The following is a 17,312-nucleotide window of genomic DNA, read 5'->3' as shown; positions in this document are numbered from 1 at the left end:
AGCCCCCTGCTCAGCCCGGCGCTAGCGTCCGGGGGCGGCCCCCTGGCCGGAGCGCGGCGCGCTGAGCGGAACGGAGAGCGAATCGCTCCCGGTCGCGAAGGGGCCGGGCAGCGCCCTGTCACACGACGCTTCTCTCGGATGCCGGAGGAGGTGGGAGTCTGTCCATCTCTGTGGGCCTGGCTACGTAGTGCAAGAAAAGGGGGCAGTGCGGAGCGGCAGCGCGCGGAGCGGCCGGGCTTTAGCCGCGGCCAAGGCTCTGGTCTGTGGGTGCATTTACCCTGCGCCTTCGCTTGGCGCCCCCCGCGTGCAGCCCGAGAGGTGCCCGTCGTGCCGGAAGCGCTGGTTCTGATGGTGGGGATAACCTGGCGGAGAGCAGCTCTGGCTGGCTCCTGTATCTTGTGTGTATTGGCCTCGCCTGCCATTGCTTACCCCAGCAGAGCAGTGAGAGAGAGAGAGAGTCTGCACGAGGGGATGGGGATGGAACGCAGCTTCCTCCTCCTGTGCTTTCTGGATAAACTGAATCCTCTTTCGTGGCGTTTGTGTCAGGGTTAGTGAGGAGGGGGCAGGCTGAGTAAGGCACTCTGCTAGGCATATTGCTGCTGACCAGCCTTCATTGCGGAAGCGCCTTCGTTGTCTTTAAAGAAACTCCCTTAAACCTGTGTTGTTCAAACTTGAACTATTTTGACCTTGCTACTTAGTTACTGTACCTGGTGTGGGTCTTAGGCTGTAATTAAGAATAGTGTTCTAGCCAAAAGTTAAATAGAACATGGTGGTTGTGTGTCAGTTCTTATTGAAAGACAAGCTTTTATCAGACAATGCCTATCAAAACGTGAAGTATTTACAGAATAGGTTGTCATATTATTTTAGTAATTTGTATTAGTGTTGCTTAGAAGCCTCATTGAAGTTGGAGTCTCATACTATGTGCTGTACCAATGTAAAAACACCATCTGTACTCAAAAGTTTACGATCTAGAGCAGTGACAAGATGCAGCAGGTGACTGAGATGGAAAAATAGATGCGGTTGAGGTGACAATTCAACTGTGTAAAACACAAAGAATAAATTTAGTTATTAAAAAGCTGATTTCTCATTAGATGTTTTATTGTCTAATTTTGGAAACAAAGTGGTTTCAAACCTTGAAAATTTTTTGTTTTTTTTTTTCTCCTCTACCCGTCATCTTTCCTTGCCTTGTCTTAGCTAAAGGTGGATTTGTTGTGGAAACTACATTCTTAGATTTGCAAGATCTTTTGGTGTCTGTACTGAGTCAGCTCACCCACCATTAAACATTTAAGGGTTAAAGCAGAAGTCCCCAAACTGTGGGGCACACCCCATGGCTGGGGCCTGGGCCAGCCCCCATGGGGGACAGGGAGGCAAAGCTGCCCAGCTCCACTTCTGGCCCCACACTCAGTGCTCAGCTGTGGCCCCAGCCCCCTTACTCTTGTCCACATTTTCTCCCTGAGCCACAGCCTCACTCTCAGCCTTGGTGAAGGGGGAACGTGGATGGGATAAGGGGGTCATGACCTAGAAAAGTTTGGGGACCACTGGGTTAAAGTAATGCTGGCCAAATTGTGGAAGATTTCTTTATCTATGTTTCATTTACTGTATTATTCAATTTTTTCACTGTGCTATTCCTTATTTTTACACTTTATGTGGATATATTTGCCAGTTGCCAATTTTAATTTTCTTATTTTTAACAGGTTTCAAGGTGAAGTAAATTTAGTTAATCTGTTATAAGTTATTTATTTGTAAGAAAAATGGCTCCACTGAAGGTGCATGGACCTGTCCGGATGCGCAGCATACAAACTGGGATTACAAAATGGAAAGAAGGAAGCTTTGAAATTGTGGAGAAGGACAACAAAGTGAGTCTAGTGGTTCACTACAGTGTTGGAGGAATTCCAAAGACATTTCAGGTACTCCAAATATCAAAATATTTTGTATGAGCAATGCATGAATTGTTCCCTTTTGTGAACAGCTGTCATCTCCGAGACTACTAAGTGTCATACGAACTTCCCTCTGTGACTGTTCCTTGGTTTTCATTTCCAGAACACTAATCCTTTTGTATAACCATACTTTAAATTATTCAGGTTCATTGTTGGGTGGCATGCCAGGGCAGGAGTGAGCAAACCATTAATTGGGAAGAAATGAAAAAGCTTGAGACATGAAAGAAAATTACCAAACTATATAGTATCTTGGTTTTCTAATTACCTTTTTGAAACTCTGCTTGCTTATTTGATAAACTTTCAGAGCATGTATATGAAGACTGTTAGTCACCTACACCTTGTCTGCACTAGCACTTGTCCCAGTTGAAGTGCTGAAAATTCCCAGTGTAGACATACCCTTAGCCCAGGTGCAAGACTCTTCGCTATTGTACATGGACTACAGTTCTGTCCAGGCTAGATGTTAATTGTGCCAAGAAACCTGACTTCCACCACTTCCCTTGGGAGACTTGATAGATCTCGGTGTCAGGAAGTCTCATATATACAGCCTGCATTTTCCTCCTCTTATTTACATCCCATTCCTCCTAATTATTTGTGCCCCAAATGTTATGTCCAAACACATATGAAGATAGTGTTTTTCCTGAAGAGCTTACAATCTAAAAAAGACAAAGTATAAAAGCATAAAAATTGGGTTGGATCCAGTATGGCGAGTCCTATGTTTTCTATGTAAGAAAAAGATTAGCTTGGGTGATTCTTCATGTAAGTGCTACTGTATATTTAATATCCCTAAGGACTGTCTGCCTTCTTACCTGATGAGTCCTGGGGAGGGTTCCCTTCAGTGGATAGGGGGGATTTAATGGTCTAGAAGGTACCTGCTGAACCTACATTAGGAATGGATGAGCAAAGTTGTGTATTAATGACAGGGAATTTGTTTGGATTGATGAGATAAGTAAGTCTAGTATCATGTGCTACCAAAGATTTTAATGAGTATATTGGTAGAAAAATAGACGGGGATCATGCCAACTGTAAGGTGATAAGCAAAGTGTGTGCATTTAATTCTCAGCAATTTGGTGATATTAATGTATTGGAACAACAGTTCCTGTAAGAGAAAACACTGGGAGGAATTTTAGGCCCTTTTTCTGTCTTCCAATTCAGATTAATCAGAAACCTCTTCATCTGCAGGTTTGGGAGACCCTCTTGTCATGTTATAGAGGCAAATTGAATTAAAACTTTCTCCAGTAGCTAGCAGCTCTTCATACTTGTAAAAATCATAATTTATGTTAGTGGTGCCTAGAGACCTCAGCTGGATTGGGGGCCCCATTGTACTAGCTAGGTTCTACATATAGTAAAAGACAGTCTTTGTCCTGGGGACTTTATAATCTAGTTTAAACAAAACACACAACTGGTGTTTGGAGAGAATGGAGGATGATGAATACTGTCATGTCTTCAGAGCTTTTTAAGTCGTAACAGGAGGTTTGACCTTGGATGGTGACGTGATTGAAAGTCTTCTCTGGTTTGCTTGTTTTAGGAGAGAGTGGAAAATTTGAAGGCCCCACTTGAATTCTTGCTGTACTGAGTGTTTTCAGTTAATTAAAAAAGCAAGGATTGAGCATAAATGAAAAACTAATTACTGACTGTAGTAGATTGTCTACACTAGAAACATTATAGTCAGGGGCGGCTCCAGGCCCCAGCAAGCCAAGCGCGTGCTTGGGGCGGCATGCTACGAGGGGAGCTCTGCTGGTTGCCAGAAGAGCGGCAGGCAGGGTGCCTTCGGTGGCATGCCTGCGGAGGGGAGCCACGGGACCAGCGGACCCTCTGCAGGCACGCCTATGGGAGGTCCACCAGAGCCGCGGGACTGGCGACCAGCAGAGCGCCCCCTGCGATATGATGCCATGCTTGGGGCGGCGAAATGTCTACAGCTGTCCCTGGTTACAGTGATGCAGCTGCGCAACTTGGTTCCTGAAGATACCAAGAACTCTGTTTATTCATCTGTTTAAAAAAAGTTTTCCTCAACATACATGCAACCAAAACAAATATAATTGGTCAGGTGATTTCTTGTAGCCAACCTAGCAGAAAGTGCAAATGAATATGTGGGTTAATTAGGGAGGGCGATTTTTTATTTGTGTTAACATTGTATTTGACTTGTTGCACTAGTAATTTTTTTCCTTTATTTAAAAAAAAAAAAGACACCAAGTTAAATAGATACTGAAAAGTCAGCAATCTTTTTATACTTACTGATTACTAGGCCAGTTTTTTTTCCAACTTGTCAAGAATTTTTACCTTTTTGAGGGCTAAACTATATGAAAGTTTCTAAAAGTCTTGAGTTATTGAACAACAGATAAAAATCTGAAAAAAAAAATCTTGGTGAAAAATTTCTTTAATTTTGATAATTCTAGCAGCTAAATGAAATTTTACTGAACTCTCATTCATTTAGGATTGAGAGAAACAAGAAATTTGAATCCAGTGAAGTTTCAGAATGTTGTAAACACTTGAAAATAGGAGCTTGTCAGTGATAGTGATGCTGTTGCCTTTTCTGAGCGGCATTTTAAAAATGCGTTAACCATATTAACTTAAGGTTTAGTGCATTTTCTTTCTTTATAACTCTTGGACCACATTAACTGGTTTTGGAGTTTTTTACTTTTATTGTGGAAGTACTTAGATCTTTGTGAGAAATTAAATTATTTATGTTGTAGTCACCTTTACTTTCTTTCCAGCTAAGCCATAACATTAAAACTGTGGTCCTACGACCAAATGGTGGAAAATTGTGTTGCCTGATGCTAACACTAAAGGATGCCAGCTTCCTGACTATTGATAAGGTACCATCTAAGGACGCAAATGAAATGAGGATGTATCTGGATGCAGTCCTCCATGACAGGGTTCATACTGGTAAGTGCAAAACAAGGCAAATTGTGTTAATAGCAGGTTGGATAAAGATAAGATTCTGACTTAGTTTGTGTCAGTTCACCTTTGACCATTTTGTCTCTCATTGACCATCTTCCCTTTTCTTAAAGCTGTTTATTCCTTGCATTGCTTTTGATTGAATACTTTTCTTTGGGTCATTGAACTCAATTTTATGTTAATGTTTATGTAAGTTTCCTGCAAGGTTGGCATGGACAGTATTTAATGTATAAGTGTGTTGGTATTGTTTACCATTTTTAAAAACATGCACAGTTTCCTCTCCTTTCTCTGAACACTTGGGTTTTGTTGCACATTTAAGTACACAGACTGCAGGAGGAAAATCTGTAAACCTTTGCTTTTTAAATACATGCACTCCTGATATTGTATTATCTGCCAGGTATAGATTCTGGTTTTTACACATACATCTGGTGAATGTTTTGAAAATCTAGCCTTAAATTATTTATGACAGAGAAAGCAAGGATATATAAAACTACAAGTAAACTAAATGGCGTGTGCATTTATTGTCAGCTGTGAAACCGTCTCAGGGATCTGGCAGCTTTGGAGGTGTTCTGGGCAGCAGGACAACCCAGAAGGAAGCTAACAGGCAATTTCCATATATTGAAAACCAGGTTTGTTAAACAGTTTGTTTACACTTCAGATCTTCCTTTTCCCTCAGTTCCTTTTAATCATTTCCTCTCTCCTCCCACCTCATTTTGTATGTATGATGCATATTGTAGTAGCACAATAGATGATTCCAGTTTGTGTCCCAAGCCTTCTGAATCAAGACAGGCTCAGATATATATAGCATTAGTTGAGACCTTGGTAGGGTAGTGGGAAAAGTGTGTTCCAATCTGTGTGATCCAGGAACGGCATTGACTGGCTCTGGAAGGGTGTATTCACTTGTTGTTGGATAGGCAAGTCAGGCTGCTGGAGAAGTGACGTAAAGGAGAAAAACATATACTTAAGGATTTGCACCTAGCATAGTTCTGTGCTGTGTTTCAGTATAAAAACTTAAAGCAACATTCGAAAGTTGTATATGATAGATGAAATAAAAATGCAAAGCTCAGGTATATGGTAATTGGCAGATCTGGCTGCAAGTGACATTTTGCATGGTAAACATCCGTTACACAGTTTTTGGTATCATGTTAGTTTGATGTTAAATCTTTTTTGTGAGATTCTCTTTAGCCTTTCAGGCAAAATTATCAGACCTACTTTTACTTACACCCACCTTTCTTGAGGCCGCTTTTTGTTGACTCCTTTGCTTGTCACTGTGACGGTTCTCGGGATACCCAGGACTGCAAGTCACCTTGCTCTATCCCCAGTCTTCACTTGAACGAGTCTTGTGGTAGCTGGGTGTCAGCTCCCTGACACCACCAGCCTTTCAGCCATTCAAGCACTATTCTGGGCTATGCCAGCTCTAATGTGCAGTTTAACAGTAGCTGCACCCCATCCCTGAGTCCCTTTTACTCCTGACAGAATTCTGCCCCCTGTGGGGGTGCAGAATTCATATGGCCCGCATTTTCCTATGCACCCCCACGCATCTGTTCCAGTGTGCCTAGAGGAGCCTCAGAGATGGGGTTGGGGGGCTGGGCGTGCGTGCCTGCATGGCTGATCATCGTCATGGGGGTAGGGGGCTGGGCATACGTGCATGGCAACAAGTGAGAGAAAGAGAGAGAGACTCTGTCCCTCTTGCTTGCTACTGCAGCTCGCTGGCATAGAAGAGTAGGGCTTTTTATTATGCAAGAGGCAGCTAGCTGCAGAAATGTAGCAGCCTGTCTGCTAGTTAATTGTTCTCATTCTCTCAGGCACAACTGTAGCAGCCTGACTGTGTAGTAATGTTGTTAAAGTTGCTGTTGATGGTTAATTGTTCTCATTCTCTCAGGCACAAATGTAGCAGCCTGCCTGGTAGTAACATTGTTAATGTTCCTATTGTTAGTAAATGTTCCCATTGGCAGTCAATTCCCCCAGGAGCATAAACCTGTGAAAGTTTTAAGGCAGCTACATTACCAGAGTGATGTAAAGGAGTCTTCTTATGAATTACGGTAAGAGAATCCTCAGCTGGAAAGATGTATGTGCCTTCTCACTTTTTTCCTGGGCCAAAGTAGCACAGTGGGATTAGATTACAGCTAAGGATTTATTTTATTTATTCATTAAAAAAAAAAAAAAAAGACGGGGGGGGGGGCAAATAAAACATTTACCAAGCAATCAATAAAATGTCAGGACGTCAGAACCAAACACTTCCCAAAGTACCCAGCCAGGTCCAGGTGAAGTTACCAAAGGGATATTCGTTCTTTCGCACAATGTGAACGGCCTTCAGATCATGCATCAAAAACAGCTACACCAGCTTCTTGTGCTCAAGAATTCCCCACAAAACTGCATGCAGATGGGGCCAAATTATTTTGCGCATTGTGCAATGTTCTCAGTTATGACCGATGGTCTGTAATTGTGGATCATTTTGCATCAAAAAAACACAAACCGAAGGAAGATGCGGATCAAGAGGAAGGCAGAAATAAACATCGGAAGACCATTACAAGTCCACTGAAATACAAAACCCCGTCAGAGAGAGAATGTGTGGAGGTGAGTGGAAATATAAGAAAATGTTATAATATAGAAAAATATGATAAGTAGCATAGAACAGACATCGCGATTGGGTCTTTCCACTTGCTCTGAAATCTTGAAGAGCAGCTCTGTTTTTAAACTACTTTTTTTGTGAATGTTGACTATGTGATCATTTACTATACTATAAATCTAAATTAAATTCTAGGATTTCAGAACTAAATATATGAATAAGTGTGTTAATCTAAGATTAAAGATGTTACATGGATGGTAAATGTTTGTTCTCATTCAAGGCTTATCTGACTTCTGCTTTCAGATTTGTACAGCATGGATGAAGACACTAGCAGGTGCCAACATCCCCTTGTCAAAGACTGACTACCCACTTGTGAGGGAATTTCTTGACAACAGGGTCCAGAATGGTGGTGCAGTTCCTGGTAGGACACAACTAACTGAGACATACATACCTGAAGTGTGCCTCAAAGAAAAGGAAAACTTAAAACTAAAGCTTAAAGACAAGAAAATCACTGTTATCTTTGTTGAATGTTGTCATAATGAGGCAAGATCAATTCTGAATGTACTGTTTGCACCATTACAACCTGATTGCTGTGGGCATGTTAACTCTCTTTTGGTGGTTACGGTGTTTTTAGATGCCGTTAATCACACAACTGTTTCACAGGCTGTAGTCAAAGCAGTGAGTGAGTTCCAGATTGATTATGAAAATGTTGTAGTAATTGATACTGACAATGCTAGTTACATGAAAATGTCATTTGATTCTGTGTTTTCTACACTGTTTCCAAATTCTGTGCATATAACCTGTTTGGCACATATTGTTAACCTAATTGGTGAATCATTTAGAAAGCCTTTTCAGCTGGTTGATACATTTTAAGGTGCTTCAAAAACATGTTCTGTAACTCTGGTTGTAGGAAAGCGAGGACCTCCGTTTCATGAACCAGAAACTACAAGAGGAGTCTCCAGATGCCAAAGCATCCGTGCCTCCTAGCCCATCAGGTGGAACACCCTGGAACAGCTTGTTCCATGCTGTCCAGTATCACTCTAAGAACTTTCAGTTCTAGAAGGAGATTTTTAATGAAGAGTGCAATAGCAGCTCCCCAGTTCCTGTGCAAACTATTCAGCAAATGCCGAATGACCCAACTAATTACGCATTGGTGAAAGAACCGATCACTTTTCTAGCACAGAAATGTGAACAAATTCTCAGTTTAAATCTGGCATTTGAGAGCAGGAAGCCTTGCACAATTAAAGCATTTGACCTTCTGGAAGGACTGCAGATGTAGTTCAGTTCACATCTAGAGCTCCCTTCAGAAAGCACCTCAGAGTTCTTCAAATTTAGGGAGACAGAAAACTTATCTCCCATTAAAAGATTTGCCTATCTAAATCTCTTTAAAGAGGCATTCCATAAAGCATCTGAAAAGCTTGACAAATATTTGTCATTTGAACAATGAGGTCTAAATTTTCTGAAGGCTTGTAGATTATTCGATCCTCATCGTGTTTATATCCTGCCAGAACTGGAATGCAGGGTTTTAGTTACCAAGTGTTTATAACTTAACTTTGATGTGTTTAGGAAATGCTGAATGGTTATTGTGACTTTTTTTCTATATTGTAGTTTAAATAAATTACCCAAACAATTGAAACTGGTGTCTTTATATTGCATTATTTTGACAAATAAAATTTGCAGAATTTTGGATTTTTTGGTGCAGAATTGCCCCAGTAGTATCCTTTGAATTGTTGCCCTGTAACAGCCAGCTCCTGACACAGGCTACTGACAGAAATACCAGATCCTCTGTGCTGAAAGGTACAGTGTACCCCACTATACCAGTTTTACCTTAAACCCCTGCTCCTGTAAATCTCACAACTCTTATGAGCATTTACAATAAAACAAAAGTAGGTTTATTTAAGAAAAAATAAAGATTTAACTAGAAATAGAGGTGAAAACAAAAGGTTATAATATAAAATAAAATCCATAAAAAATGACCCCGGATCTGCACTTGTTAATGGTTACCTTTCCTATCTAATAAAGTAACCCCCCCCCCCCCATGCTATTAATGTCAATGCCTTTTGAAAGTACCTGGGAATAGTTAAATTACAGGTGTATTATAGGACTACTCCAAGGAANCCCCCCCCCCCCCCCCCAAGTACAGCCTGTTCATAGCTACCTCGTTTCTCAAGAACCAGGATCCAAATCTTCCTGAAAGTACCTGTGCTCCGCAAGGGTTTTTTCTCAGTGACTGGATACAGGGTGCTTCTCCTTTGTCTGTTATAGTGCAAACAGCAGTTTGTTTATAGTCAGAGATTCATCCTGTCTTGTGAAGTGCTACCTTTGAGTGGGTTTGATTGATTGTTTATTGCCTCGGACGGTTTCCTTTTCTAAGATGTAGTATTGTGCAGGTCTAAACAACTGAGCCTTGCATTGCATCACTAGTCGACACGGCGAGGTGACAACTTCCCCCTGCCCAAGTGGTCCATCACTGAGATGGTGACTAATTTCTACTCCAAATCCATAAAGCATACTTTCAGTGTAAATACACTATTCCTTAAATACTACCCATACATACATCTCACAATGATTATTAATCTTGACATGTTATGAGCTTTCTGTACTTTGTGTAACTCTTTATGGATAAATATCCTGTAGGATGTGGTTGGTGTACTGAGTTTGTCAAGTTTAAGGTGAGAGTTGTTAGCAAGGAACAGAGGACCCTTTGCCATGGTGCCTAGATCAGTCACTTTACTGTAAGTTTCACTCTGTAGTCAAAGGCTTTCAGTTACATAACAATTCTGTGAAAGTACCAGGTCAATCCTTTTATTGCAGCCTGAAGCAGAAGTTGTTTTAAGATTATTCCAAGCAAATTTTCAGTGCTGCTTAAACAGTCTTAAAATAAAAACTAATGCTGTGTACAGCCTGGTTAGCCCCTCTAATTCAGTCCTCCAGCCTGACCCCTACCAATATTACTTAGAATTAGCTGACTATGTCAACTCTTTCCATGGCATTAGATTTGTTTTTGTTTGTTTTGGTCAAAAGCAACAGAACACTGTTCTTAAGAATACCTGTCTTTAATATTATTGCGCTTTATTTTATAGCTCCCAAAGGTGTAGTAGGTGCATCTCAGAAGACCTAAGACATGGTCTGTATCTGAAAGAATTTGGTGTACTGTAGAACATCAATGATGCTGATAGTGTGGGAGAGAAGGAGAAGGGTAAAGTTTGCATAAATACTCCATTTATGCATTACCACAATCTGGTGGTTTTACAATAGCTTTTCACGTATGCAAACTTTACTCCATCTGTGCAACATTACACTCTACTGTCCTTAAACTTTGCATTTCCCTAATTTCAGATACTGCATTTCTGGGAGAGACATTTAAATGCCAATTTAGAATAACAACAAAATCTTTTTCATTTTTGATTATTGTGAATTTCCCCTGCTGGATTTTGCAGGTTCCTTCAAAAAGAGTGACTGTGGAGGGAAAGGAAGAAAATCCATTTCGAAAGGTTCTGGGCAGCCCAAGTAGAGCATCTGTTAAGACTTCCCCAGGAAGTGGAACTCCTAGCAACAGGGTTAACATTTCAGTGTCTCCCGCTTCATCAACTCCTCACAGAACGGGCTTACTGGAAAACCGGTATGAAACAAATCTCCTTCAATATGCTCTTATCAAAATTTAGCACTATACAAATGTATAATCTTAACAATTTACTGTACATATAAGTCCTTTTGGTTAATTTTTATGATTTTTTGGTATTGCTTTGAAAACAATGTTAACAGTCACATTTCTGACTTATGAAAGGAGACTCAAAGAGCTTGGTTTGTTTAGCCTGGCCAAAAGAAGGCTGCGGGGGGATATGGTTGCTCTATATAAATATATCAGGGGGATTAACGTTAGGGAGGGAGAGGAATTATTTAAGCTTAGTACTAATGTAGGCACAAGGACAAATGGGTACAAACTGGATATTAGGAAGTTTAGACTTGAAATTAGACGAAGGTTTCTAACCATCACAGGAGTGAAGTTCTGGAACAGCTTCTGAGGGAGTAGATGGGGGCAAAAGACTATTTGGCTTTAAACTAAGCTGATAAGTATATAGAGGGGAGATATGATGGAGATAGGTTTAATTTGGGCAATGATTCTCTTGGATTTAATCGGCAGAATAAGTCGCTCAATGGTCGATGAAGGGGATGTTTGGATGGATGGGATCTGAGTTACGCAGAGAATTCTTTCCTGGGTGCGAGGTGAGTCTGCCACATGCTCAGGGGTTTAGCATGATCGCCATATTTTGGGGTCGGAAGGAATTTTCCTCCAGGGCGGATTGGCAGGGGCCCTGGGGTTTTCCGCTTCCTCTGCAGATGTGGGGCATGGGGTCATTGCTTGGTGGATTCTCTGCAGCTTGAGGTCTTCAAACCACAATTTTGAGGACTTCAATAACTCAGTCATGTGTTAGGGGTTGTTATAAAAGTGGATGGGTAGGGTTCTGTGGCCTGCTTTGTGCAGGAGGTCAGACTAGATGATCATATTGGTCCCTTCTGACCTACGAGTCTGAGTCTATGAGCTCTGGGAACAACCTAAAAGAGCTGTCTGTGCAAAATTCTTAGTTGTATTTTATATTTGAAACTTGAAAATTGTGAAAGGTTAGCAGAGAGCACAGGAGGCATGCGTGGTGGAGGAAGAGATTTGTCTTTGTCCGTCTGAATTAATGGTTCCTTAAAATGTTTTATTCTTGTGCTATGTTAGTGAAAAGAGGAAAAGAACACAGCCCTCTGGTTCAGAGATGAATGAAGATTATCCCAAAGAGAATGATTCTTCAACGTAAGTTACTGCTGATCTTTATAGGTTCCGGTAATTTGCACTTGTTTTGCCAGAAGTTGTCTTACTGGGTTTGAGTTTTGACTTGTAAGAGGTCAAAGCAAAGGAGGATGGTATTTAATACAGCAGAGAGATGTAGACAGTGTGTCTGATGTGATAGTGAGAAGGCCTATTTAATGAATTACACCTCTGCCCTGATATAACGCGACCCGATATCATATGAATTTGGATATAACACGGTAAAGCAGCGCTCGGGGGTGGGGGGAATCTGTGCATTCCAGTGGATCAAAGCAAGTTCGATATAATGCGGTTTCACCTATGACGGAGTAAGATTTTTTTGGCTCCTGAGGACAGCATTGTATCGGGGTAGAGGTGTAGTTGGCTAAATTTCTTTGCTGATGAGTTGTACATACTTCATAGTTAATGCTCTGACTTCAGCTCCCATTTATCTATAGCAATAACAAAGCTGTGACTGACCCGGCATGGAAGTTTTTAAATAGTAGCAGAGAGAAACAGCTGAATCTGAAACAGGCGGAGGAGAACAGGACATCAGGTAAGCTCTCTGGCCTCGGTCTTACTCCACTGCTGCAGAAATAGTTTCCTAGCCTGTCGCTTTTACCGTGTCCGCCCTCTGTTACACCAAACATAAGCTACTTGTGTTCACTTTCAAGGCCCTTCGCAGAATGGCCAGACTGGTTCAGACCAAAGGTCCGTCTGGCCCGGTATCCTGTCTGCTGACAGTGGCCAGTGCCAAGCGCCTCAGAGGGAATGAACAGAACAGACAATCAAGTGATTCATCCCCTGTCGCCCACTCCCAGCTTCTGACACACAGAGGCTAGGGACACCATACCTCCCCGTCCTGGCTAATAGCCATTGATGGACCTGTCCTACGTGAACTTATCTAGTTCTTTTTTGACCCCTGTTATAGTCTTGTCCTTGACAACATCCTCTGGCAAGGAGTTCCACAGGTTGATAATGCACTGTGTGAAAAAATACTTCCTTTTGTTTGTTTTAAACCTGCTGCCTATTTCATTTGGTGACCCTGAGTTCTTGTGTTATGAGAAGGAGTAAATAACACTTCTTTATTTACTTTCTCCACACTAATAATGATTTTGTAGACCTCTATCATATACCCCCTTAGTCGTCTCTTTTCCAAGCTGAAAAGTCTGTTATTAATCTCTCCTCATATGGAAACCATTCCATAACCCTAAAGGTTTTTTTACCCTTTTCTGAATGTTTTCCAATTCCAATATAGCTATTTTTGAGATGTGGTGACTACAGCTACATGCAGTATTCAAGATGTGGGTCTACCGTGGATTTATATGGAGGCGTTATTATATTTTCTGCCTTATTATCTATCCCTTTCTTAATGATTCCTAATATTCTGTTCACTTTTTTGATTGCCACTTCACATTGAGTGGATGTTGTCAGAGAACTCTTCACAATGACTCCAAGATCTCTCTCTAAGTGGAAACAGCTAATTTAGACCCCATCGTTTTATATGTATAACTGGGGTTATGTTTTCCAATGTGAATTACTTTGCATTTATCAGCATTGAATTTCATCTGCCATTTTGTTGCCCAGTCACTCAATTTGTGAGATCCTTTTGTAACTCTTCGCAGTCTGCTTGGATTTAAGTATCTTGAGTAGTTTTGTTTCATCTGCAGATTTTGCTACCTCACTGTTTATCCCATTTTCCAGATCATTTATGAATATGTTGAAAAGGACTGGTCCCAGTATACAGCCCTGGGGGACACCACTATTTACCTCTCTCCATTCTGAAAACAGATAATTTATTCCTACACTTTGTGTCCTATCCTTTAAGTTACCAATCTATGAGAGGACCTTCCTTCTTATCCCATGACTGCTTATTTTGTCTAAGAGCCTTTGGTGAGGGACCTTGTCAAAGGCTTTCTGAAAATCTAAATATACTGTATCCACTTGATCCCCCTTGTTCACATGCTTGTTGACCCCCTCAGAGAATTCTAGTAGATTGGTGAGGCATGATTTCCCTTTACAGAAACAATGTTGACTTTTTCCCCCAAGAAATTGTGTTCATCTATCTGTCTGACAATTTTGTTCTTTACTATAGTTTCAACCAGTTTGCCCAATACTGAAGTCAGGCTTACAGGCCCAACCTTACCTATCATCTCTCATTCACTATTGAGTTTTCAACTTTGATTGGCCCTTAATACCAGCCTCCATCGGTCACTTACTGAATTTTCAAACAAGCGCCTTTTTGCTTTCTTTCACGTTACCCCTCATTCTTGGGAGGAGCTACCCATAAACATCTGCTGCACAAATTCATTACTCTCCTTCAAATCCCTCAGTAGCTTTCGTTTGCCATGATGCCTAAAAAAATACTTGGCAATGGTTAGGGCAGTGGTATGCTGGGACCACTATTTATTTCAGTGTTCTTCACTGCAAGGCCTGTAAGCCAGGCTACCATGGACCCTAAGTGTGGCTTCCTGTTGATCGCTCTCTCTGGCAGCGTAGTGGGGCTGTAGCTAAGGCAGGCTCCCCGCCTACTGTGGCTCCACACCGCTCTCGGAAGTGGTCAGCGTGCCCCCAGGGCCCCGGGAGGAAAGTGGGGGAACAGAGGTCTCATGCTGTTCCTGCCTGCAAGCACCGCCCCCATAGCTCCCATTGGTCGGGAACTGGGAACTGTGGCCTATTGGAGTTGCGGGGCTGGTGCTTGCAGAAAGGGGCAGCCCCCAGAGCCTGGTGGGCCGCAGGGGCACGTTGGCCCCTTCCAAGAGTGGCATGGGGCTGGGGCCCCCCAAAGTAAGTGCTGCCACTTCAGTGGGCAGGTTCTGAATAGCTCTTCTGCCACCCAACCTGTAGCCTCCCAGAACCATCCCCTAATACCCTCTCCTGCACCCCAAGCCCTTGCCCCAGCCCTGAGCCCCCTCCCAGAGCCAGTCCCCCATACCTCGTCTTGCACCCCAAGCAATATTACCAATAACGGTAATATTACCATATCAACCAACAAAGAACTTGGAATGTTCAGCTGCCTGTGTCGGCTTGATATGCTCTCACACTGAAGATTTTTTGCCAAAGTGGCCCCCTCTTCAAAAAATAGTGAAGAGCGCTGACCTGTTTTTCTGACGAATATTATCTCAGGGATGTCTTCACTACAGAGCTAAATTGGCACTGCTGCACTTGATGCAGTGGCATTGATTTAACACGTCTGGTGAAAATGTGCTAAATCGATGGGAGAGTGCTCTCCAGTTGATTTCTGTGCTCCACCTTCCCTAGAAGTATAGGGTAAATCAGCAGGACACAGCGCAGTGTGGACACTGCGGTAAATGGAACAAGCTACCTTGACTTCAGTACTATTATTCACGTGACTGGAGTAGCGTGCTTAGATCGATTGACAGCAGTAGTGTAGATCAGGCCTCATTGATTCCTTGTACTATCCACCTGTTATTTCTTGTCTTGTACTTAGATTGGAAGGTCTATGGGGGCAAGAATGGTCTCTTAGTCTGTCCATACAACACCTAACACAATGAGCTCCTGGTCCGTGACTATGGGTCTAAGGCTTTATGGTAGTACAAATTATTATTATTCATGAAATCATAGAAATGTAGGGCTGGGAGGGGACCTTGAGAGGTCATAATAAATAATCCTGCCAAGTCAAGATAGGTAAGTGACAGGCACAGACTCTAATGCAATTCTTTTCTTAGAATAACGGATATGTAGGACTGAATGGACTTCAGTAGCTCATCTCATCCAGCCCCCTGCACTCAAGGCATGACTAAGTAATAACTAGCCCATTCCTGACAGGTGTTCGTCTAATCTGTTCTTAAAAAAACTTCTGGCGACAGAGATTCCACAGCCTCACTTAGGCAATTTTGTTCAGTGCCTGACTACCCTGACAGTTGGGAAGTTTTTCCCTTGCTGCAATATAAGCCCATTGCTGCTTGTCCTGTCCTCAGAGGTTAGTGAGAACAGTTTTTCACCCTCCTCCTTGTAACAACATTTTATGTACTTGAAAACTGTTAGGTCTTCCTCTCTTCCCCCCCCCCCCCTTCCCACTCCCCCACAGTCTTCTCTTTTGCAGACTAAACAAACCCAGTTTTTTCAATCTTTCCTCACAGGCCATGTGTTCTAGACCTTTAATAAATTTTGTTCCTCTTCCTCTGGCCTTTCTCCAGTTTGTCCATATCTTTCCTGAAATGTGGTGTTCAGAAGTGGACACAGTACTCCAGTTGAGACTTTATCAGTGTGGAGTAGAGTGAAAAAATTACTACTTGTGTCTTGCTTACAACACTCCTGTTGCCACATCCTAGAATGCTATTTACTTTTTTTTTGCAACAGTGTTACACTGTTGACTCATATTCAGCTTGTGATCCATTAGAACCCCAGATCCCTTTCCTCAGTACTCCTTCCTAGGCAGTCATTTCCCATTTTGTATGTGTGCAATTGATAGTTCCTTCCTAAGTGGTGTACACACACTGGGAGACAGCAGCCCAGGATAGGGATAACTGGTAATGGCTTGTCAGTGCGGGATTGTCCACTTTCGAGGAAAATCGCCTTGCCCTAGTTGCAGAAAAACACCAGAAAAGAGAGGAAACAACTGTCACGCAGCAATCGTGGCCCAACCCTGTCTTCTCACACCACCTGCAACGTCTGCCAAAGACCCTGTGACTCAAGGGTCGGGCTCCTCAGTCACCAAAGAACCCACGAAAAATAAAACCTGTGAAAGACATCATCCTTGAGGGATCACCAATGACTTTGCATTTGTCTTTATTGAATTTCATCCTGTTTGCTTCAGGCCATTTCTCCAGTTTGCTCAGATCGTTTTGAATTTAAATCCTATTCTGTAAAGCACTTGCAACCCCTCGCAGCTTGGCATCATCCACAAACTTTATAAGTGTACTTTCTGTGCAATTAGCTAAATCATTTATGAGGATGTTGAACAGAACTGTATCCAGTACTAATCCCTGCAGGACCCCACTAGATATGTCTTTCCAGCTTGACTATGAGCCACTGATAACTACTCTCTGGGAATGGTTTTCCAGCTAGTTATGCACCCACATTATAGTAGCTTCATTTAGGCGGTATTTCCCTAGTTTGTCTATGAGGAAGTTATGCGGGACAGTCTCAAAAA

General features: G+C 42.1%; 1 protein-coding gene across 2 annotated transcripts in view; it reads left to right on the top strand.

The window, feature by feature from the left end:
* Positions 1-1,673: 1,673 nt before the first annotated feature.
* USP37 (ubiquitin specific peptidase 37) overlaps positions 1,674-17,312 on the top strand; it is a 63,033-nt gene continuing 47,394 nt past the window's right edge. For both annotated transcript variants that reach the window (XM_032764435.2, XM_032764434.2), the window contains exons 1-6: positions 1,674-1,907; positions 4,649-4,820; positions 5,361-5,461; positions 10,842-11,023; positions 12,128-12,202; positions 12,655-12,752. In XM_032764435.2, coding sequence (XP_032620326.1) covers positions 1,752-1,907; positions 4,649-4,820; positions 5,361-5,461; positions 10,842-11,023; positions 12,128-12,202; positions 12,655-12,752 — 784 coding nt within the window. In that variant the 5' untranslated portion in view covers positions 1,674-1,751. The remainder of the gene's footprint in view (positions 1,908-4,648; positions 4,821-5,360; positions 5,462-10,841; positions 11,024-12,127; positions 12,203-12,654; positions 12,753-17,312) is intronic.

Source organism: Chelonoidis abingdonii, chromosome 10, assembly GCF_003597395.2.
Source record: "Chelonoidis abingdonii isolate Lonesome George chromosome 10, CheloAbing_2.0, whole genome shotgun sequence".
Taxonomy (NCBI): domain Eukaryota; kingdom Metazoa; phylum Chordata; order Testudines; family Testudinidae; genus Chelonoidis; species Chelonoidis abingdonii.
Note: the sequence above shows the minus strand (reverse complement) of the source record. Positions and strands in the feature narration are given on the sequence as shown.